This window comes from Myiozetetes cayanensis, unplaced genomic scaffold (assembly GCF_022539395.1).
Source record: "Myiozetetes cayanensis isolate MyiCay16 unplaced genomic scaffold, myiCay2020 scf2-11, whole genome shotgun sequence".
In the NCBI taxonomy this organism is placed as follows: Eukaryota; Metazoa; Chordata; class Aves; order Passeriformes; family Tyrannidae; genus Myiozetetes; species Myiozetetes cayanensis.
This window is the reverse complement of record NW_026087411.1, coordinates 65667036-65690114: the sequence shown is the minus strand read 5'-3', so window position 1 is coordinate 65690114 and position 23079 is coordinate 65667036. Positions and strand designations below refer to the sequence as shown.

The window sequence follows — 23079 nt, the reverse complement described above, 5'->3', positions numbered from 1 at the left end:
TAAACACCACCTTGCCTGAGTCCTGCAAAGAAGGACATAGAGAAGCACTTTTTGTCTCTTGGCATGTCCTTTTGGGGTCATGCTTGTTACCTCTGCATGTGTGCGTGTCAGGGTTGGAGCAAAGAGGACCTCTCTTGGTCTGGAGGAGAGGAAGAGCTGCTTATCAAGGGTTACTTCATACTGCTTATCAAGTATTTGTGTGAATGTAGGAGGGAGATGAATTTTGAGAATGCGTGTGTTTTCATACAACAGATCCTTGCTGGTTTTGTGTGGTGTTTGTGAAAGACTTGCACTTTGGTTGGGGTTTTAGCTCTGAAGTGAAGCAGGCATAATCCACGTTCATCATATCCCCTGTCCTTCCCCAGCTACTGAGGTAATTCCAGGTTGATTTATTTGAGAAAAGATGACTGAATTTAAGGATGACATTTTAAAACATTGTTTTCCCCAAACAAGTGCATTAGGACATATTAATCCTGGAGGGGCAGATATATGGGACTGTTGCTGCACCTTGCCTGACAACTGTGGCTTATTCTCTAAGCAAATCTTGAAAAAAAAGGAAGAAGATTCTTTGTTGAACGGAGGATGTTATGATTTGATATCTAAACCAAGTTTCTTAAAGACCTCTGTGAATGTCAAACTGCAGATTTCAAATGGAGTTTGGGAATTTGAAAGGAGAATGAGCATAGTGAACCAAACATTCAATAGCTAAAGAGGGAAATAACTGCTTCTAAAAGGAAGCAAAAGCCTTACAGAAGAGGCAGAAAGTATGAAGAACCACAGAAACAAGCAACATGTAGGCATTACCAGCTGGTGTAAGAGTAGAGGGTCCTCTAGGCACAGCACTTCTTACGGGAAGTAGAAAAATAAAGGAACATAATTCAACAAAGAAAGCTCAGGAGCTGTGCCAGAGCCTGGTTGATTGGAGAAATAAACTAGACCTCATAAAACCAGACAATGCTGTAAAGATCATCAGATTTGCAAAACAACATTATTATGAAAAAGACAAAAGCAGTAGGCTATTGCTAACATTTAAAAAATAAACAACACATAAAATAGTCTCTTTAGTCTCCAGAGGAGAAAGCCAAAGGATATCCACGAGACAATTTACCGTGTGTCTTGCAGGATGTTAATACTACTTGGAGACAGTGATCCCAAAATAAAAGTATTTAATTTAAGCCACCTAAACCATACCAGCAGATTAAATGTTCTGGATGAAAGGCATTAAATGTTAGTTTAATTATAGAAAATATTAAATTAAATTAGGTATATTTGAAATCCTTAGATTCCTAATATATCTACTGCAGAAATATATATATATATATATATATATAATCTGGAGCGAACAGACGGAACCACAGCTGGGTCAATTTGTTAATGAGATGCAGAAAGAAGAAAAGGCCCTGGTATCTAGATGTAATAATACTGAAATATGGAAAACACCTACTCAGTTTCATCACATGTAACACATCTGTTTATTAAATCAAACTCTTTTCTTTGTTCTTAGTAAACAAACTCAATAATCCGGCCTAGTTACCCCATCAGAGCTGCAGCCAAGTCACTTTAACAGGAAACAGAGGGAGATCAGCATTCATGACTCGTTTTTCAAGCTGAATATGCAAAACAACTTACCTCACAACTAACATTAGAAGATGAAAAACTGATAACGTGATCTGGCAGTTCTCAAAAGGGATCTTAAAAAACTTTTGGCTAAGTTCCAGGTTTAGGAATTAAATATTTATCCAGAGTCAAGTCCAAATGCTGCAGCAAAAATTAACAGGGCCCTATAAGCAAGTTTCTCGTTTTCATATCAGCCACAAACCAAGGCTTTCTCCATCATCTCTCATCTCCACTATGGTTGTAATGTATTCATATAGACAGCTCATAGAAATAAATAAATCCTAGGTGGAATGGACAGACAACACAGGGATCACACATGAATGTATGAGTTTTAAAAGTATTTTTGACAAACGCCTCAATTGCTTTAAAATATTTTCCATCTTAAGGCAATTGAGGTATTTGGCAAAACTGAGTAGTAAATACAGTTTTCAGATGAAACCTAATGTCTACAGATACTGATTAGTTTTAGACTTCTAATGTCTATAAATTCTCACAACATATGTATTCGAGGTAATGGGTAAGTCAATGGAGAGCAAATCTGCTAGGCATTACTGTGTATATAGAAAGTGCATCTAATTCAGGCACACCACAAACTGAAACGCAGAGAGCCCACAAGACTGTCCTGTCTCTGGCTTTACAACATGAAAGGAAATGGAGGACTGCTATATGGAAGTGCATAGGAAAGAGTCCATAAAAACAAAGATGTTATTTTTCCAAAGAAAATTAGGAAACAGATGAAAGCATAAAATTCTCTCATCAGTCAAAACTGAACCCAGAGAATTGTCTTGATCCTGAATCAGTTTTATTTTCTAAGCATTATTAGTTGTCCCCCTGGATAATTTCTTGGAAGACCATCAATGTAAAACAAATTGATTCGGGGAAAAATGAGAATTTGAGGTTAAAAAGCCATTCTGCAAAAACCTGACAAAATGGAGTGAGGTGCTGCTACACCAAAACCAATATTATTAGGTAAATCAAATCAGAAAGGTGCTTTTACACAGGTCATTTTAAAGACAGTAAACACCAAAAATAGTGGATTAATACCTTTTCCTGAAAAACAGACTGTACATGTCTAGTTTTTCAGGGAGTAGAGAACCTCTAAGCCAACTTGGTGTCTGATCAGCTTCTCTAAGAACATCAATATAGGGGTGAGATAATGCTTACACTTTTTTCTGAACACTACCTCTCAGCACTTATTTCTGTATTTGGTAACATGGAAATAAACACTGCTAGATCTCAGGCAAGTCTGAGGAGCTCACAGTATAGTGTTGATATGGTGTTACCTAAATTACTGAGAAGAAATATATTGAAATATTTCGCAAGCTTTCCTTTGTTTGCAACAAAAGAACAAGTTAAATTTTTATAGTATTAATAGATCCCACACCTATCGTTTTCTTTAAAATCTTTGCAGAAAACTGATAAACTTTCAGAAAATATTCCTTCCTTGAGTGTATAATCTTTCTTGTTTCTGTATCCTCTAAGGAATTAATCCTAGGCCCCCCTTAATTTTGAGCTACCCGTGGAAGTCTCTCAGTACACCAGAACTGCTCTTAGCAGAAAATACTATAGCCTGGTAACATTTTTGGATTTATTACTTAACAGTAGAAACTTGTCTTTAGGCATCAAATGCTGATTTCTTAAGCTGATTGTTTCTGAATTTCTGGCTTTCATTTGGATTATACAACTCTCTAAGTCTAGACTATTTTATATTTTATTTTATTGGTGTTGCTCATGATGTGTGATTTGTTTGTATAATTATCTGGAACGTATGTAGACTTGCCACTGGAGGAGACACTCATCCCTGATCCAACCGATGTGTGGTTTTGTGAATCAGCCATCTAAATTATACCTACAGAGTAGATAGGTCACTGCCAATTGCTGCGAGGGAGAAAGCCAAGGAGCACTTGTGAGAAAATATGTACAGACAGTCCTTGAGAGAAGAAAAGGACTAAAGCTTTCTCAGGTGTTTGTTTTGAAGAAGCATCTCCCTGTCTTCTTCCCCTTTCTCTCTGTCTCAAAAAAATATCTAAGTTAGCACTTTACTTTCTCCCCCTGCAATCTGACACAAAAGACCTTCTCAAATAAATCACTTGTGCAGTTGTCTGGTATGACACGGTGTCAGATGCTGTCTTTTTGATAAGTTCATTTCCTAAGCAATTTGTTTAACCCTTTTTATAGACACTGTTGTCTCTGACTAAGTCGTGAGTCATTTTTCAACACATGAGTACTCCAGGGAAATGTCACATTCCTCACTTGTTTCTCTGCCTGCCTGGCTTCACCATGTGATTTTTATAAGCCAAAAGACAAGAGTTCCTCCTTTTGTTTGTCCTATTCTGCTGACAGCTGGCTGTCATTGGCTCCAATCAGGCTACTCTATAGGCTTACCTTATAGCTGTAATAAGGCAAAGGAAGTATTTGGGAAAGAGCCCTCCTTCCTCCCCCCAACCCCAGTAAAATCAAGTAAAATGAAGAAGCTTTTAGGAGCCTGTTAGGAAGGGTATCACTCATCAAATTTATGTCATGCTGTAAATGTAATTTCTTGTGTCTCAGAACTCAGTTCCAAATTGCCCTAAAGTAGCCACGATCAACAAAATGAGGAAAAATCAAACTGATAATTTTTCATCCCAAAAACTTACTTTAGGACACAGAAGCTGTCATTCACCTCAACAGAACAGATGGGCTGAGGGCTTGTAAGGGGTCGTTTGTTTCTTTTTTTCTCTTGGGAAAAAAAATCTGTTTCCCACCTTACAAAACCTCTTTGCAGTTTATATGGTAAATAGCCTCATAAATTCGAACAAGTGTACCCAAACTACTTGGGATTTTCTGTATTATCTGTGCTTGAGGGCAGCCAGGGACAAATGTTTGCACCAGGTATGGTGACAGAAGGCCAGCACAGAGACTGTGGCAGTCTCAGAGGAATGCTCCCTTTGGGAACTGACTTCTGAAGAAGCAAATGTAATTACTAGGAGTCCTGGGCATGCCTGCTGTCACAAGAAAGGAGTGTCCCAAAGACTGTTCCAAGATACTGCAGTTGGTAGCTATAAAACCCTTATCTAATTCAATGTAAGCACAAAGCTCTTGTCTCCCTCTCCCACTCCCTTCATCTCCTCCTTTCTCTACCTCTCCTTTTTCTTTGAAACTCTAGAGACTTGAACTGTGTAATTCCATGACCTGATGGTGTCTTTAGAATGAAAAGATTAAGAAATGTTCTCAGGAAGGTGTTAACTGCCTTGTAGTATGATTTTTGGCCCGCAGGTCCTTGAAAACCAGGTACTCTGTGATCTTAATCCTTCCTGACTGGCTGCTGTGCTACGGCAGCACGAGCTGTATGCATCTGGAAACTTTATCTAGGGGACCCTGCCTAGATGCCTTGGATTGCTTTTGAATGTTCTGTTATTTTCTCTAATGAATTACTGCTGGTTGTAAGCATGCTGTGCTTCAAAGGTCGAAGGGCATTAATCATTCTCTTAAGGCTTATGTGATGAGAGACGCGAATGCCGGAATTTCTGCCATGGGGAGACAATTGGATCCTAGCCACTCCTTGTCAGGGTAACTTTGGAGCTTATACTCATAAAGGGCTAAAGCCAAAACCCTTTTGTCAACATTTAGATTGTTACTGAAAAAGAATGGATGTGTTATGAAACTCTTTGCTAATCATGAGAATATTCCAGTCTAATTATGTCACCTAAACCTTTGAAATCTGCTTTGTTCTGCCATAGGGCCATATTGTGGTAACGTGATGCCTGTCCCCAAAGAAATCATTCTGGATAGCAATGAGGCAACTATTCACTTTGAGAGTGGATCCCATGTGTCAGGACGAGGCTTTCTGTTGTCCTATGCCAGCAGTGATCATCCAGGTAAAGTGAAATCCAAAACTAGTAGAGGATTATTGGCATAGCCCCCCCCCTATTTCATTATCTTCTTTACACACATAGACTTTAGCCCAAGTGTTTGATCCTAAATATTTCCAGATTAGCCTGAACCAAGGTATTCTTAATAGCATGTGTGCAAGGAATAGTTGCAGCGTTAATCAGATATAATAGCTGCTAGACCATTTGCAATACAGGCCCAGTGAAAGAGAAAATGAACACTTTCTCCTTGAAGCTCCAGTGTATTCTGGGCTCCAGCATCCACCACACTGTGACAGGAAAAAGAGGCAGGACAGATTAATATTTTCATTCCTACATTTAATATTCTGGAGGTCTGTTCAACTTTGATGAAGCTGTAAAACGTAAGAGGAGTAAAAGAGAGAGTTGAAAAGAAAGAGGGAGAGCCATAGCTGTTGCTTCCAGTCTAACAAAATTGCTCAAATATTATACAGAGAGGTCTTTAAATGTAATTTCACATTTAACCAAATATTTGTCTGTATTTCTATATCCTACAATGGGAATTGACATTTGTAAACTTTTCACAGATCTGATCACCTGTTTGGAACGAGCAAACCACTACACAAAGGCTGAATTCAGGTAAAGAGGGTTTGTAGCTCTCTGCATTCTGGCTTGCTCTGCTGTATCTGTCATCAGGTCCAGTAATTAGAAAATGTTAGAAAACAGTCTTGGTTTTCTGGAGAAGTGATCTTTTTTGAGTTCCAATGCCATAAGTGTCCAAGGCTCGGTTGTGAGAAGCAGTAGTGCTGAATGGAAATCTGCAGCCTAGAAAAATTATGGAATGGAGTTGCAGAGCTCTCAGCAATACTCGTTAGGGCATACATATACATGGTATATGTAAAAACAGTTTCCACTTTGAAATTCAAAATAGCCTCAAATTCCAGTGCTCCCTCTGAGAGCAGATCACATCCCAGCTGATACAAGATTATCTGAGGACAAGCTATAATTTCTTGATTCCTTGAACTTTGTGATAGGATTTGAAATGGTAATAAATTGTGCTCTTCTGGTTGCTGTCTGGGTGTGCATACAGGCTTCTTATCTGGGCTGTGCTGAAAACTCACATGGTAGCATTTCTAGAACAAGAGAATTAAACAGAAAAAATGCCCTTGCAAAACTGCTTTTCTGGTTCTTTGTGTGCTACTGTGTCCAGTCCACCTATGAACTCAAGGGCCCATTTATTTATCCCCTAGACTCACTAACAGACCATAATCCAGAAATTGCTACTAAAAAAATGATTTCTTTTGTATGAGTTTATTTGTGTGTATCATCACTACAGTTCATGTCTTAAACAGGCCTTTCTTCTCTCACTACAGCAGATACTGTCCTGCTGGCTGCAGAGACATAGCAGGTGACATTTCTGGGAATATTGGAGAAGGATACAGAGATGTAAGTACACAGAATGAGGGAAAATTCATGAAGATGAAAGAAGCAAAAGTAGAACCACTCAGTTTAAACTTTTGCTGCTTGACTTTTGTCAGTAATTATTCCCAGCTGTGTTAAATAGACCCTTTATTATCAGTATATAAGTAAGCTATCAGTATATAAGCACACAGAGACACTTGTCAAACAGACAAATCAATTGTGTGAGAACAAAGTCCACTGATTGTCAAATACACCTACTGACTTGTGGTTTCTGGCTTTCTGGAAAAACCCTGCATAGAGTTTGTCCCTCTTGAGGCAGTGCTCATCCACGTACTAAATATTCTGTGATTTTAGCTTTTACTTTTTTGGTGTCCACCTGTGAAAAAAATACATTTCTGTAACAAATGTTTTTTCTTTAGGATTATGCCTCCAGTCTCCTAGCAGTCTCCTCTTAGATGAAATAAATATTACACACTGCCTAATCATATCCCACTGATATCATAACCCACTGGGTTGTTTTAACTGCTTGTTCTTTAAAGCAAAGAATTTGCCCAAGTGCTTGCATTTATCCACAGTTCATATCACACAGAGCTCTGCCCTCTCTGTGTCTCTCTCACCGTGGACTGTCCTCCTGTCATGCCTGTGAAATCTCAGTGAGTAAGCTTAATCATATCCCTGAAGTAAAATCCCACCCTATCACAACTAGAACAGTTGCTGTGTTTCCAAAAAGTCAGTGTTCACGTTTAACCTGCTCCAGCCTGGAAAAGTGGCAGAGCTGAAGAAACAAAGAAATGCCACATTACATTCTCATTAGCTGGAGTTATTCTGCCCTTGGTTTGGATGATTAGGACAGAAAAGCAGCACATGGCATGACCTCATGCAGATCTTATCTGCACTGAGGAATTTGTGAAAGACATTTTCCCTCCACCATTAAGAAGGATTTAGCTTATCCGATGGGAGGAACCTGCAGGGCTCCCCTGGAGACCTGCTGCCTTTGAGCCCCCACTCCCCAGCCCTCCCTGGAGGGAACAGCTCAGCAGCACAGACTGTCCCATAGCACAGCCCAAGCAGGGCCTCTATGAACCAGACCAATCTCTCTGCCTGCAGCCACCTAGTCCACACAGAAGTTGTCCTGCCTGTATTTTTCAGTGCTATCCCACCTCAGACACTAGGAAAATGGGCTATACTTAAAACCCAGCAGCAGGTACTCAACACATAGATAAATCTAATGTACGCCACGACTCAAGTCCTAAGGTGCAGTAATAGGTAAGTCTGACTTCAGGCAAGAATACCAAGAAATTACTGATTTATCTTCCCAAGGAAATGTTGCCTTGCCTTTGACTTCTTTTTCCTGAGGAATAACAATCTTACAGCACCTTCTCAGAAGCAGATTATTTGTGTTTTCATTTAAAAAAACCCAAAAGAAATTACTTTGGGAAACATATATTTTCCAAAGATTACTGTTCTTCCTCCCTCCCCTGCCTCTTATTTCTCTTGAGCTTTACCTGGATTGTATGAGCTGTAACACCTGTATACTAGTGGCTTGGAGAGGGAAAGCATTTGCAGTTTGTCAGACCGATCTCCTGAGCTCTGGCTTCTGCCTTTCAGACCTCGCTGCTGTGCAAATCTGCGATACACGCGGGCGTGATCACGGACGAGCTGGGCGGGCAGATCAGCGTCACCCAGCAGAAGGGCATCAGCCGCTACGAAGGCGCCGTCGCCAACGGCATCCCCTCGCAAGAGTGAGTACCGCTGGTGGTGCTCACACTGGGGGCAAACCCCGGGGCACAGTGCACCACCCACATCATCAGAAGCAGCTGGGGACACCATTTTGAGGAGGAAAAGGTGTTAGGTGTGGGTCTAGAGGCTTTTGGGCTTAATTGCTATGGCTTTATTTCAGTGGTGCTGGCATTGGAGATAGGAAAATATGCCAAGTTTTCAGTGGCTCTATACCATGTAGTACAGTTATTTTCTCCTTTTTTCTTCTATTCTTTCCAAAACGTATTTGCAAATTACTTTGTTAGCAGATACATGAAAGTATGATGTTCTGCAACAAACACCTTTACTCAATGTGCTAATAAATCATGATAAATTCATGTTAAAGTTTAAAAAAAGCTAGGAAGACTGAATAAATAAAAAGTACCATTGAGTCATAGGGGATTTAATGAACAACTTCTTAAACATTGTGCTTTTGACATGTTCAGAATTTTTCTATTTTAGAATATTTATAGCAAGGGTGTTATATTTGCTGCTTATCTTCTGACTTTTAATTGTACTGTTGTTGAAGTAGAAATAAATCCTCTAATCTCTATCCAGCACAGTAAGCCCTTCCAGCAACTGCTTCTGTCATTCCTCTTGGTTTATAGTTTTTAATTTTCAAATGTTATCTGGATTTTACATGAGGCTTTTTTTTTAAGTAGGAAGGGAAATTTCCATCCCATAGCTATGAGAGCTAAGGGAATATGTGTTTTTTATATTATTTTCCTGTTTTCTCCATGATTTCTCACACCCTCCTGACAATTTTGCAATCATGGTTTCATTCATTAAAAAAAAAAGGCATTTATTCGCTCTGTTGCTGTGCTTAAGCTTCAGCACAGATTGAAATGCTTTATATATAGTGGAACTGGAGTATATAAACCTGTGTAGTATGTAGATCATAGCCAAAGAACTGTAAAGCCTAAATATTTTCTATTTTTCTTGACAGTTGGTTGCCAAAGAAAATTAATATAAAGTTGTATCAAGCAAAGCAGGATTGAGAGCTCTGCCCAGGCACCAAGCCCCTATAAAACAAATAATACAAATTCTTTCCATCACACGTGCCAGCTTGGTGAAACCATAAATTAAATACTTTGTACCATATCTAAAGACGTTACAGAACTGTTTACATACATTCTTATGTTTGTGATCCTTGAGAATCCTTGAGAATCCCAGGAGGAGTAACTCAGACAGCAGCATATAAAATTTTATAATGAAAGGCAGTTGTGATTCCCATTTGTTGTTGTTTTTTTCACAGTACAAGAGCTAGTGGGCAAGGAATGAAGTGTTTAAGACAGCAAATGCAGGCGTGCTTGGGGAAAACAGTTTGTATAATTAATCAGTCACCTTAAAGATGTCTTTATATTATATTATATTTTATAAAGGTGTCTTTTCAGTGTTGCTATTCGCAAAATATCCCATCCATTTCACATGAGTAATAGAAGTATCCACAAAGATGCAAACTTGTCTCTGTTACATCAAGTGGGAAAACTCCCATTTACGATGAAGGAGAGCTGAAACCTGTGCTTCCAAGAAAGCAGCCTAAGGAGGAGCATAGCCCCTGTAGCTCTTTTGCCTGCCAGGGCACTCCTTGAGCATGATGCACATCTTGACGAGACTGAATTGCCCTGAGGAGACAACTGTCACTTTCTACAGGTTATACAGGGAGCTACAGGTAAACAGGCTCATACTGGGTTGGATGCCTGCAAACTAGATGGCATGGACTTTGAGAAAAATGGGATTCCTAGGATGCTTCTGCCATACCTGGCAGCTGGGACAATCCCTGGAGCAGATGAACTGCTGGTGTGAGCCCACTATGCCAGGAGAGGAAAACTGGGGTTTTCAAGGAAATCCTTTTATTTCAAATAATGAAAAAATGTTCCTAGAAAGAGTGGGCCTGTTTACCAAAATAAATGAACCAACACATTTCATGCTTTAAGAAAGCTTTTACAAGAGGTATTTGCAAAGTTGCATGGCTTCCCTGTCCTCAGGGTACCTACACAGTGAAAGAAAATCCTGCAGAGAAGCCAGAGCTGGCAAGAAAAAAGTGGTGCTTGAGCAGCAGTGCTTTAAGAGCTTTTTAGATGCCCTTAAATAAAAGCTTACTCAAGCTTTTAAAATCTCATTTATAGTGGATTCCAGTACTAAAGATTTAAATTATTTAGTGGCTTGAGCTGAAATTGACCTCATCAAAAGCTGGTGCTGGAGTGCATCGAGCTGTTAAGTATCTGCACTGTTAACATGGAGTTACTGCTTGCTCGCCCATCATCCCACAAGAGCTGACCTTCGCCTCCCCACTCCAATTTTCAGTGCGCTTGTTACACACCAGCATCTGTCAGGTTTTCAGTTCTCAAGATCCACGCGTGGACCTGCACCCACAAATGCTGTAGTGAAGACCAAGTGGCTGGATTTATTGGGCAGTTCTGGTACCCCAGTACAAATACACGGGGGTTTAAGTTTGTGACATGGCCTGACCTCTGGCTATACACCTGCGCATGTGAAGTCATTTGCCTTTGAAAACGCAAGATACTGCGTGCTTGTGAACAGAGAAAGATGAGATCTGGGGTTAACTTGCACTGCTTAGGAAAAGCTTGCCTGAGAGCAACTCTGGGGAAAAAAAATGTATTTTATATTTTTATTTATTTTATTTATTATGGGAAGCAGAGTCCTTTTTTTGCAGACCTACCAGCACAGGTCTTCCCTGTAGTGCCGCCACTAGTACTGTTAAAAAGGCAGGATCCTGCAGGTTATCAGGAAAATGAGGAGCATGGGGCGATACCCTTCCTTAAAGGACAAAGTGGAATTTGTGTGATGAATGCCCGTTGTCACATTAGGAAACTGATGAATTACCACTTACTGAATTACTTTTTCATCTTTAGTGAATTATAGCAGAAGTATTTCAGCTTGATTTCATAGCTTTATAGACCTTAGAAATGTTAATCTCCTCCCTTTATTTGCCAAATTTGCTGCTCTCTATTTGAAAGGGATGTGGGTGACTTTTTTATTACAAAGCTTTATCATATTCAAGGAGTGCTGTGATTGCTGTTTTGGGTAGGTTTTACTGATCATCACAGGTGTTTGTTTTCTTCTTTTCTCTTGAAATGGGTTACTTTGCATTCACTAAGAAAGCAAAAAATGTTTTGGCTGTGATGTCGAACTGGTTTGAAGTGAGCAGAGTGCATCTGATCGCCCCTGAGGATTGCCTGGGGGAAAGAGGTGGGAGGGAGGGCTTGTGTTTCCCCTTCTAGCTACATGCCGCCTACATGCCCAAATAAATCAGCTCCCACCCAGTGCTCACCGTCATCTCTGATGGGCTTCGTTTGCCTGTAGTCATTAGTTTTCCCTCAGTGACAGAAAGAGGCAGTGTTTTTATTGACCTTGACATGGGACTACTTTCCTATTCCCCATTTGCAGTGCTCTCAAAACACACAGACGTGCACACCGTGGTTAGCCTGAAGACAGTACCGGGGGCAGGAATTTTCCTGGTCAACAACAAAAGGGCAGCCTGAAAGGGAACTGTCTTGATGCTTAGTGCAGAAGTTGTTTTACTGCTTAGTCACGCTGGCCAAGGCTTTTCAAAAGGGGCAAATGATGCGTGCAGCTAATTGAAGTGACGGTGAAGGGGTCAGATTTTTAAAAAGTCCAAACTAATTTCGGGTTAAAACCCAGACTTTTCATTAGGCAGCCGGTCAGAGTCATTGTTTCTGGAATGAAACCTCAGGGGCATCTCCTTGGGAATCAGAAAGTGCTCCCTGGGAGGCCAAGGAAAGCTCAGCTTTCCCTTAGAGTGATGATTTCATCTTGTCCTGCATTGTGCAGGCCTATGTGGAGTGGTCCAAGACATGGCTTTTCTCCTGAAGCAAAGCAGTCCATGTCAGAAGCAGGAAGAAAAAGAGAGCCATAGATGTGGTTAATGGAGCATAAAGAACCATTCCTGATGGGAGATGCTGGCCATGGTTATAAAGAACTGGTTCCCACCCAGATTAAAACAAGTAGTTTTCATCCAGTGGCATCCTATGACACACCTGTAGCCCAAGTAGGAATGGCCAGAGCTGGTGTGGTTTAGTTGCCATCAAGTGTAACTCCTTCACATGTAGCAAGAATAACAAGTTGATGCAACAGGAAGTCACTTTAAAGCATAACAGACGTTCAAATCCATTTAAAAAATGATCGGAATTCAGTCGCAGTAAGGGATGCACTAGAGTGCAAGGAAAGTGGCTGTTTGGCCAGAGACATTGTACTGGATAGACAATGATTCTGAAACTGTACCTCAGCATTCCTGTGACCACCTCATGAAAGGCTGAATTACCTTTTTCTTTTCTTACAGTGGTTCGCTGTCAGATAAGCGGTTTACATTTACTTCGAATGGTAAGAACAATTGCTTTATTTTTAGCTATTCTAATGTTATCTTTTTATTTAAGTATTTTCTGCAAAAGTTTTGAAAAATGATCAGGAGAATGTCAGGCTGTGTCTAGGAAGGATATTTTAGGACAGCAATTTTTTAAAATTGGCAAGTGAATAAAAAAATTGAAGGGATGTGAAGTGAGCTAGAAAAAAACCACAGAATATGTGTGGTCATACGCACATAGATGAGAAACAGAAATAGTATTCTGCTGTTGCATTTCTGCTGCCAGCATATGAAAAACAGCAATCAGATAATCCCATTTTTATGTACTTTTGGCCACAGAAAAATTAAAGCAATTTTTCTTCAGACATTTATAAACTCCATCTTCATCATACAAGAAGGGAAAAAAACATGGGAGGAATGAAGATATATTTATATTGCACTGCTACAGAACGAGTTTTTGTTTATGACTTTCCAAGATGCAAAACCCTCTTTTTAATCTGTCAAGCTGTTCATTTGCATAAAACACAGCAAAGAGGGTAGAAAAGTTCACATTCGTTCATTTGAATTATATTTTACTAATTTGAGATGAAATCATTTACTATTCCACTGAAAACTGTAGAGCATGTATAGGCCTTTGAATCTGCCAAGGAATTATTTTTAACTTCATTGAAACCATATTCCACTGGCCTGTTTTCTCTGAAGAACCTCTATGTGCAGAAATTTTGTGGGTTCTTTGGTGGAGTTTGTAATACTTACCTGCAGCTATTATCTTCATGATATCATGTCTTGGCAGCAGTATCAAGGAACTTCTCTAATGAGTAACTTTCCTAGCCCTAATTGCAGGTGAGAATCATGAAATATTTACAGTAAAGTGTTCCTTTCAGTACAGTGCCTTCATCTGTGAAATGTTTTGTACAGCAGAATTAGTTAACGCCAATCTCAAAACATAAATATTAGGTTTCAGAAGGAGAATTTAAAAATAAAAAGAGTCTTCACAGGAATGAGACAAAAGTGCAGAGATTAAAAAAAACAAAATTGCAAAAATAGCAGATGCAGTCAGAAGGTGTCTTGTATGTAGGAGTTAGACTGGTAAAGGAGAGGGACTGCAGCTCTCTGGTACTGGATCATCCACTACAAATTGACTGGTAAACACCATAGCTAATGGAGAGCATCAGGCTAGCACTACATTCAGCAATGTCTGACTTGGCTGTTGTGGGTGGTCTTTAAATGTTGCTAGCCTAATATAAAAATATCCTGTGAAAACACAAAGTAACTCCTTCTGCCTGTCTGTGTGGGGACTCCTAGGCTGCAACAAATCTCTCAGTCTGGAAGAGGGATTCCTCTCCAAGAGCCATGTTACTGCATCTTCCTACTGGGAGGAGACCAACGAGTTTGGGCAGCTATTCCAGTGGTCTCCTGACAAGGCTTGGCTTCAAGTCCTGGGATTGGCTTGGGCGTCTAACCACAGCAGCAATCGTGAATGGTTGGAGATAGACCTGGGAGAGAAGAAGAGAATAACAGGTATGTTGCTGTCTGGTTATTAGAAACTGGTGTTGCAGCTGGAGAACAAAATGAATGCAGCCAAAAAGCTAACAGCGCACAAATGCAATGTTTCTTTTGTTAAATGTAATGAAATGTAATTCATTCAGGAATATTATTTTCCTATTTAAAAATCTTGGCTATTTACAAGACTGGTCTTCCTATGGGGATATATGGTTGAACTCAATTGTCATGCGTGTCTGACCTATAAACATGCGGACAGAACAAAATATTTACACAGGGACCAGTAGAGTCTGGATGGATGATAAACAACTGCTTAGGATCTGTTAATGATGCAGTTCTGGAATCAGTAAGAAACATGAAAGTCATAGGGTTTGAAACAATGGTCCAGGCGAAAGAAATTCCTGTTTCCGTCTCCTGGTTTATGTGTAAAAATGTAAATTACAGTTGCTGCTAAAGATGTAAAGATGGCTGATATGGACCATATCTTGAATATCTCCAAGGAAGGAGACTTCACAACCTCTCTGGGCAAGGTGTTCCAGTGCCCATTCACCTGTACAGTAAAGAAGTTCTTCCTCCAGGTGAAGACTAGTGAAGGGACTCAAGCACAAGCCCTATGAGGAGAGGCTGAGGGAGCTGGGGTTGTTTAGCCTGGAGAAGAGGAGGCTCAGGGGAGACCTCATCGCTCTCTACAGCTACCTGAAAGGAGGTTGTAGGCAGGTGGGCGTCAGTCTCTTCTCTCAGGCAACCAGCAATAGGACAAGAGGGCACAGGCTTAAGCTGTGCCAGGGGTGGTTTAGGTTGGATATTAGGAAGACATTTTTTACAGAGAGAGTAATCAGACATTGGAATGGGCTGCCCAGAGAGGTGGTGGATTCACTGTCCCTGGAGGTTTTTAAGATGAGACTGGATGTGGCACTGAGTGCCACGGTCTAGTAACCATGGTGGTGTTGGATCAAGGGTTGGACTTGATGATCTCTGAGGTCTTTTCCAACCTGGTTGTTTCTATAATTCTATGATTCATATTCAGGTGGAACCTTCCATGCATCAGTTTCTGCCCATTGGCTCTTGTCCTATTGCTTGGCACCACTGAGAAGAGCCTGGCTCCCTCCACTTGACATCCTCCCTTCAGATGCTTATATACATCAATGAGGTTCCCTCTCAGTCATCTCTTCTTGAGTCTGAACAGGCGCAGCTCTCTCAGTCCTTTGTGCTCTTTTAAGAATATCCATGGTTCTAAATTGACAATTTAAAACTGATTTCCATTCTTCACCCAACTTTAAACTCAATTTCAACACAGTTTGAAAAATAAATCAAGACCTTGAAGGCAAAGTTTTCCAAATTGTTTTGGCTTCTGTGTTTGCATTTGAAAATGTTCCTTTAAAACAGACACCTAGCAAATGAAAATGTTTTTTGCATCTTGTCAAAAGGGATTAAGACCACTGGCTCTGGATCCACAATGCTGAATTTCAACTTCTATGTGAAGACATTTACAATGAACTATAAAAATAACCACTCGAAATGGAGAACTTACAAAGGGATTCTGAGCAATGAAGAAAAGGTAAGGGACAGTGGGAAGGGTAGGAAAATTCAAAGCAATAATGTGTATGCTGCCTTGACACTGAAGGGCAGGCTTTCACTGTCAAGAAAGATGAGGAGTTTCAAACTAGTCTCAACTTGGGTTGTTTTCACCAGTGTAATTTATGCCCATGGAGTAGTAGACAGTGAGCTTGTCAAAACAAGGACGTTATCCAGGGATTGGTGACGTTGTGGGATACACACAGGGAGGTGTATGTCCATACCCTTCTTTCAAAAAACCGATGTAATGAAAGCTGTACAGCAGGTTGTTTGGGCAAGTCTTTAGCTCAGCTCAGCTTTTGCCCATGGTACCAAAGCTGTAGCGGTGCAGAAGCGTAGGTTGGCACAGCACCAGCGAAGCTGAGGCTCAGCTTCAAATGCATCTGGATGGTCAATCCACCGCCCCCGCCAAATGAAACAAACCCCTCAGGTAAAGCTCAGGGCTGCTGCTGGAGCTCTGCCTGTGGCTTTCTACAGTGGCTGTGCTACCATCACCAGGGCTACACCACTCCCCACCCCTCACTGGCAGGACTCTTCTGACACAAGTGGGCACAGCCGACGTCTGTTAGGAACTGGTGTAACAGAATGTAAAATATACACTCTTACACTAAAATACCCAACAGCTTTCACAGACTCTGTGTGACTTTGGCAATGAACATATGAAAGAAGTGCGGCAAGTTCATGCAGAGAAAAGATTCACTGCACAAATTTGTCTGATAACTTTATCCCCTGAAAACCTCATGTTTCCTTTCAAACAAAAGAAACCTCGAAAGCCTCACTCCCTGTCCCCACAGTGTTCAAAGTCAGACCTTCACCTATCATTTCGGAGAGAGCTCAGTTTGCCTCAGGAGAAGGTTCTACCTGGTCCTCAGGCCTGATGGCAAGTTTTAAAAATTTGGTAGAGCTGTAGAGAGACTTCCTGCTAGCTCTGATTTTCTTAGCTTGCATGGCAAGGAATTTCACTGCCCAACATTAGCTGGTTTAATATTCTTTTGAATACTAAATCGAGGTGATGTTGGCCCAAAAAGTGACAAATCAACCTAGTAGTGGCTGAACTGCAAAGACTTGTGGTTTTCCACAAGGACTTGCTATATTCAAATAATCTCATTAAAGTATTATGTATGATCTTAGTTTCAGCTAAGGTACGTGACAGAACCTGTCCTATCAGAACCCTGTGTAGCCTAGCATTTTATCTAACATATGCTGAGCTCACTTCCCTATCTCATCAGGCTTTTAAGTTTTCCTAGATCATGCTGAAGCATCTCTAAGAATTAATATTGCAAGGACTACTGTTCTGCACAAGGGGCTGAGCTGATTCTGGGAAATACTGTATAAGTGTAATAATAACTGCATAGTTAAAAGTCACTCTTCACTTCAGTTTTTCCTTTTTACATCTTTATCCCCTTTTCCCAAGAAAGGGTGCTGCTGTGCTATTAAATAAAAAATGATAGCATTATACCAGCATACATTAACTAAAAATTACACAGAATTGAAATGGTGATAATCTTTCTCCTCCAAGCTAACAGAAAAATGTGATCATCTGGCAGAACGAAAAAGATTATTTCTTTCTTTCCAGAACTCTCAGTTCCTAAAATCCTGTGTCTGAATCCCAGATTATCAATGTATTAGTTTTAGGACAATGAAAATCTTTGAAGTTGGATGTCAGGAACACTTTGAAGAAAGAGACTTTTAAAACCGAGGAAACAATGTGTGCACAATTTCACTGCAGGTATTCCAAGGCAACTCCAACTCCGGTGACATAGTGCGCAATAACTTCATCCCTCCAATAGTGGCCCGTTATGTGCGAATTATCCCTCAAACTTGGAACCAAAGAATAGCATTGAAGCTTGAGCTGATGGGATGTCGAATAATGCCAGGTATGGGGTAAGCAGTGGTCCCCGGACATGGTGCCTCTAAAACCACTGTGCTACCCCAGCGCCACTGATGCCCCCTTCTCTTTTGCAGCTAACAGTTCATTTACACATTCAATGTGGCAGAAACCAAGTCAGAGCACAGAAACCTCCCTTGGAAAAGAAGACAGGACTGTTACAGAGCCCATCCCGTCAGAAGAAAGTAATTTAGGTAACGCTACCTAGTGCCGCATTTTCTCTAGGATGCATCATGTCAGCCCAGCCTGAGTGAACCTTAAACTTTCTCACAAACCAAAACTTTCATTTTCCCTTCAGACTTTATTAAAGATTAACAACAGAGAGAAGAGGGAGGAACATACGTTCTTTTTGTCTTAAGGCACAGAAAGAGATTGAAAGCCTTAATTTTCCTTGATGTGTTAAACATCAGGCTTTGGTTTCCTTGTCATATTAGTTTATTTGCCATGCTTGGTGGGTTGCTCAAGGGACTACAGTGAGCACTCTGCAGCAATTTTTGGAAGAGCTCTTCCTCACTATCTTCCTATATGTTATGATTTTTTTAAAATTATAAAAATTAATTAAAAATGTGAGGTAGTGGTCTCATAAAAATGTTACCTCCTCTCTACACAATCATGACCCCTCCCAGAGAGGGTCCCCAGCTCAAAGCAGCATACAGTAGTGCACAGTTGTGTAATTAAACATTTTTCCATAATACGTGTGTTCATAGGGGCTCAGACAACCTTAATTTTCATACTTCTTCCTGAATTTGCAGTCTTCAGCGTCTAATGCTGTGGAGTAGCATCTAAGATCTTAAAAAGCAAACAAACAAAATTTGGTGCTTATACTGACTGGTGGACCCACAGCCAGGCAGGCATTACCAGACCAACTGTACCAAATGCTTCTACCCATTAGATAGCTGATAGTTGTAGGAATGCTCCTGTGCAAAAACTGGTTGTAAAAGCAATCACTGTAATAAAAAAAAATATTCTGAAGCTCTTGCCAAGAGCAAGGAAGCTCAATTCATCTGTGCAGCAGCATGGGTAAACCGTATCCATGTTCACTGAAAATTATATCTACTGAGATTACATCTGCTAAATTGTAAATACCCCATGGACACTTGTACTACCTTATTCTCACAGCTGGCAAGTGTCTGTAGAAACAGGGAATGAAACACTCCTGACAAGAGCCACCCCACTGCTGATTTTCAAATCCCTGTGCTAAAGCATGTTGTGTTAGAATTTAACAGGGGCTAAACAGGTTTTTCCCTAGATCCACTCACGGAAATCTTTGAACTATTTTGACTGAAATGTTTCAGTCTGTTCCACATGAGCCAGATACTCAGCATGTAAAATTGCAGCCTCGTTTGGCAGATTTATAAGCAACTGCAAACAAAGTGTGTGTAAGTGGCTTTTTTAAAGTCATCTAGTGTGTAATAAGAAAGAACTGCTCTTTGTAAGGATGCATATAGATGCCAAGTCAAGTGCCACCCTTGAGAAAGTATATTCAAGTCTTTCATCTCAATATTGTTCCACATAGGTACATGGCAAAAAAGTGTGGCAGAGGAGTGGTATTTTAGCTTTACAGTTGTACATTTTTATGCTCTCTTCAAGGAGCATTCCTGCAAAATTATCTACCTTTTGCTGCATTCTCTGTAGTAAAAATTATTATCTTCAGAGTAATTTGCCTTTTAAACTTTTATCACTTTTTTTTCTCATGCAGGTTTAAAGCTTACAGCTATAATTGTCCCCATCCTCATTGTGCTGTGTCTGTTCGTGTTCTCTGGAATTTGTATCTGTGCAGCCCTACGCAAGTAAGATATGGCTTTTGTCACAGGAGGCATTTGTGGGTACCTGGCTAGCATGTCCAACCTTGTGCCCTCTTTCCAGAGCCTCTTTACGAGGGAGCTGAGAATTGATCCTGTTTGTCAGTCCTCCTTTTAAGTAGAACTCATGTTCTATCTCTGTAAATTGTATTTCTTATCATATGCCTCCCCTAGTCAGTGAAAAATGAAGGTAAAACAGCTCAGAACTGCGCACCCCAATTTACAGTCCAATGTAACCAGCTGTTCTCTTCAGCCTACATACACCCAAAAATACTATGGTGTAAAGCAATTGAAGACAGAATACTTTCCACACCAAAGCCAAGTAAAAATTCAGTGAAGGGGGATTTTAGCTATTTATCTGGATCATTTTCTTTTATTTCCCTACAGTTGTGTTTCTGCTTCTCAGTGCCTTAAGTTAGAACACTTAACCTAGGCAGGCTGAAAGCAGAAAGAGCCCCGCAGTAAGGAGTAGCACAAATACACTGGGGTAAGCAGCTAAAACTAAGCTACTTCAATTCACAAGTCAGAGGACTGGAAGAAGCACTGCTAACTGTGCTTCTTGCTAGATGCCCACTCATATGAACCTGCAGTTGCTTGTAGAGCCAGAAAATGCTTCGGTCAGTAGATGAGAATTTGGAAGTGTAAGCAATGCTTTGGTGATGCTGCTTCATCACCCAGCTCTGCCCTGGATTCCCAGTAAATCTATAAACTAGCCAAAGAATTCAGAAGAACAGACCCAAACATAGCCTGGGTCTGTTGGCATACAGACACGGACACATCAAACTGATGAGTGCCAGTCCCAGACATTTGAACACCAGCACCCACAACTTGCACGCAGATGGGGAAAAAGAAAATGTCAAAGTGCTGGTTTGCATGCCTGGCGTTCTAGTAAACACCAGCCTCCAGGAAGTTGAAGTGAAGCCTTGTCCTCAGCCACTAAACACAAAGGCTCTGCTGGAGCTAAGGCATGAAGCTGAAATGCTGTGAGTACAGACATTCATAATTCCTTTCCTCTCCCGGCAGGCGAGAAGCCAAAGGACTTTCCTATGGATTATCCAGTACTCAGAAATCAGGTTAGTGGAGAATCATGCACTTTGTCCTGTCCTGTCCATTGGGCCAACGGGAAGGGATTTATGCAACTAAGCATTTATTGCTTGTGAAATAGCATCCACATTTCCTCATTCAAATTCACCTCTTCATACAAGGGAAATGGCAAATGATAGTCCCACTTGTGTCATCCTAGTACAGTGCCCTGAGAAACAATATAATTTGGTTTCTATGACAGAAAGGCAATTAACAAAAGATCTATTATACAGAGTGCATAAATTAGCATGTAAGAGTGCTCCCAGGTGCCCTCCTTTTTCCTCCCTCCTCCAAAATACCTATTTTACAGAAAATTGCCGCTTTCCTTTTCTTTTCCCTGCAGCAGAGAGGATTGCCTTTCTTCAAGAGAGGAAGGGATAATCATTTTTTATGGCTTTAATATTTTTATCTCACTGCCCTCCCTGTTTGGGACTGTATTTATAAGGCTTAACAATACTGAACTGTACTTCATGTGTAAAATCCAAATGAGGGATTGGCTTGAGAACATTGCTTTAGGAGATGCCTGCAAAACCCCGATGAAGTATTTTCTTTGTCTTGCTCAATAACGCTTTCTGGAGTGGGGTCTCCCATCAGCTTGGCAGTTGGGGTTTAGCTGTTTTTTTCTGGCCAACCAACTTGACAGAGGAATATACTTCTGAACCTCGGCTTTTCGTAAAAAAAGAAACCACTAAGCATTCATATGTCTCTTGACAAGTGTCTTGCAATAGCTCAGCTCCGAAATTTCATCCCTCAGCAGGCACTGACGTCAGTGAAAGGAATGTTGTTCCCCACTGCAGCTTGCCCTCATTAGAAAATTAATTTGTACTTAACATCATATTTGCTAATATGATTTTTCAAGGTCACATCATAATCCTTTCTCACTTGCTAATGAGGACAAATCCCAAGAAATTGGAGATAGCCTCTTACCCAGTCAGTTCATTTGTTGCATGCATGCTTCATAAATCAAGCCCCTAAGCCCTTGTGAACCAAGCTTGGGACTTAGAAAGCTGGTAGTCAGACTCACCTCTCCACAGACCTCCTGTTGCCAGCTCCAGGCAAGTGCTTGACATTGTAGAGTTTTTTCTTTTCTGTCTCATAAGGATGTTGTGAGAACAAATGAACTGATGAGCGCAGATGCTCAGACAGCAACAAAATGGAAGCCACACTAATCTACTGAAAAAAAAATTTAGCATTATTTTTGTCACATTGTCAATGCCAAAAGATGTAACTGATTTAAAGCCAGCATTTTATCAATATACTTTGTTAAGGCATCAGTGCAGGCACCTACGGAGTTTGTGCCCTTCTTGGCAAAAAATCCTACGTAAAGATTCATTTTCATTTGGAAATCCCACTTGATGATTCACTTTTTCCTTCGCCCTCCATATTTAGGGGGCTCTTTTTACAAGCAGCCTATTTTAGCTTTGGTTTTTAACTGTTTAAATATATATTGATGGCAATGAGAACACCAAATATTAAACTTCCTGGTAACTCTTCTGATTCTAAGCATTCAACTTGCTGATAAGCCTTCTAATTTTATTTCTTTATCATAGGTTGTTGGAAACAAATCAAGCAGCCATTCACCAGACATCAGTCAACTGAATTTACCATCAGCTATAACAATGAAAAGGAGACACCACAAAAACTGGATCTGGTCACCAGTGACATGGCAGGTAACAGTTGCTCCCCCTCATGCATTCCTTTGGTTCCATGTGCAGAGCAGGTAACAAAGAGGGATGGCCCAGTAATGATACAAGCTCCAGCTCTTATGCAAGCTGAGGCCCAGGAATAGATTTATCCATGCTCATCCCAGGTATTTAGTGAAGCAGCTAAATATATTAGGAAGGGAAAGACTACTACTTTGGAATTTTTTTCTTGGAGTTGTTGGTAAGATTTTCTGACTCTGAAATGCTGGAAGGCACTCAGGCATGGTTAGAATGCAAGAATGTGCCTAGGATAGGATCATTTGCCTTTGCTGACTAATTTTTGTTTTTCTATTTAAAAAACAAATGCCTCTGGAAATGGAACAAAATATAATGCCCCTTACTGCTGAGCAAATAGAAAAATTACTTAGTTAGTTCGTAGTGGGATTTCCTGCCCAGCTGGAAGTTGTGCTGAGATCCCTGTGCAGCTTTCCTGGTGCTGAACTATCTGGGAGACAAGGCCCCTTGAAGTGGAAGCAGGTAGGCTTGGAGAGAAGAAAAAAACCCAGCCACAGTGCTTCTCTCCTGTGCTACCTGGGCTCTAGGTCACTGTTTGGAT

The 23079-nt window shown here is 40.6% G+C and overlaps 1 protein-coding gene across 1 annotated transcript in view; it reads left to right on the top strand.

Moving 5' to 3' along the window:
- DCBLD1 (discoidin, CUB and LCCL domain containing 1) overlaps window positions 1–23079 on the top strand; it is a 48566-nt gene that overhangs the window by 21213 nt on the left and 4274 nt on the right. Inside the window, exons 3-14 of the mRNA XM_050316184.1 lie at window positions 5337–5474; window positions 6032–6083; window positions 6818–6890; window positions 8475–8608; window positions 12949–12989; window positions 14275–14490; window positions 15900–16030; window positions 17777–17924; window positions 18013–18129; window positions 19635–19725; window positions 20761–20810; window positions 22371–22490. Coding sequence (XP_050172141.1) covers window positions 5337–5474; window positions 6032–6083; window positions 6818–6890; window positions 8475–8608; window positions 12949–12989; window positions 14275–14490; window positions 15900–16030; window positions 17777–17924; window positions 18013–18129; window positions 19635–19725; window positions 20761–20810; window positions 22371–22490 — 1311 coding nt within the window. The remainder of the gene's footprint in view (window positions 1–5336; window positions 5475–6031; window positions 6084–6817; window positions 6891–8474; window positions 8609–12948; window positions 12990–14274; window positions 14491–15899; window positions 16031–17776; window positions 17925–18012; window positions 18130–19634; window positions 19726–20760; window positions 20811–22370; window positions 22491–23079) is intronic.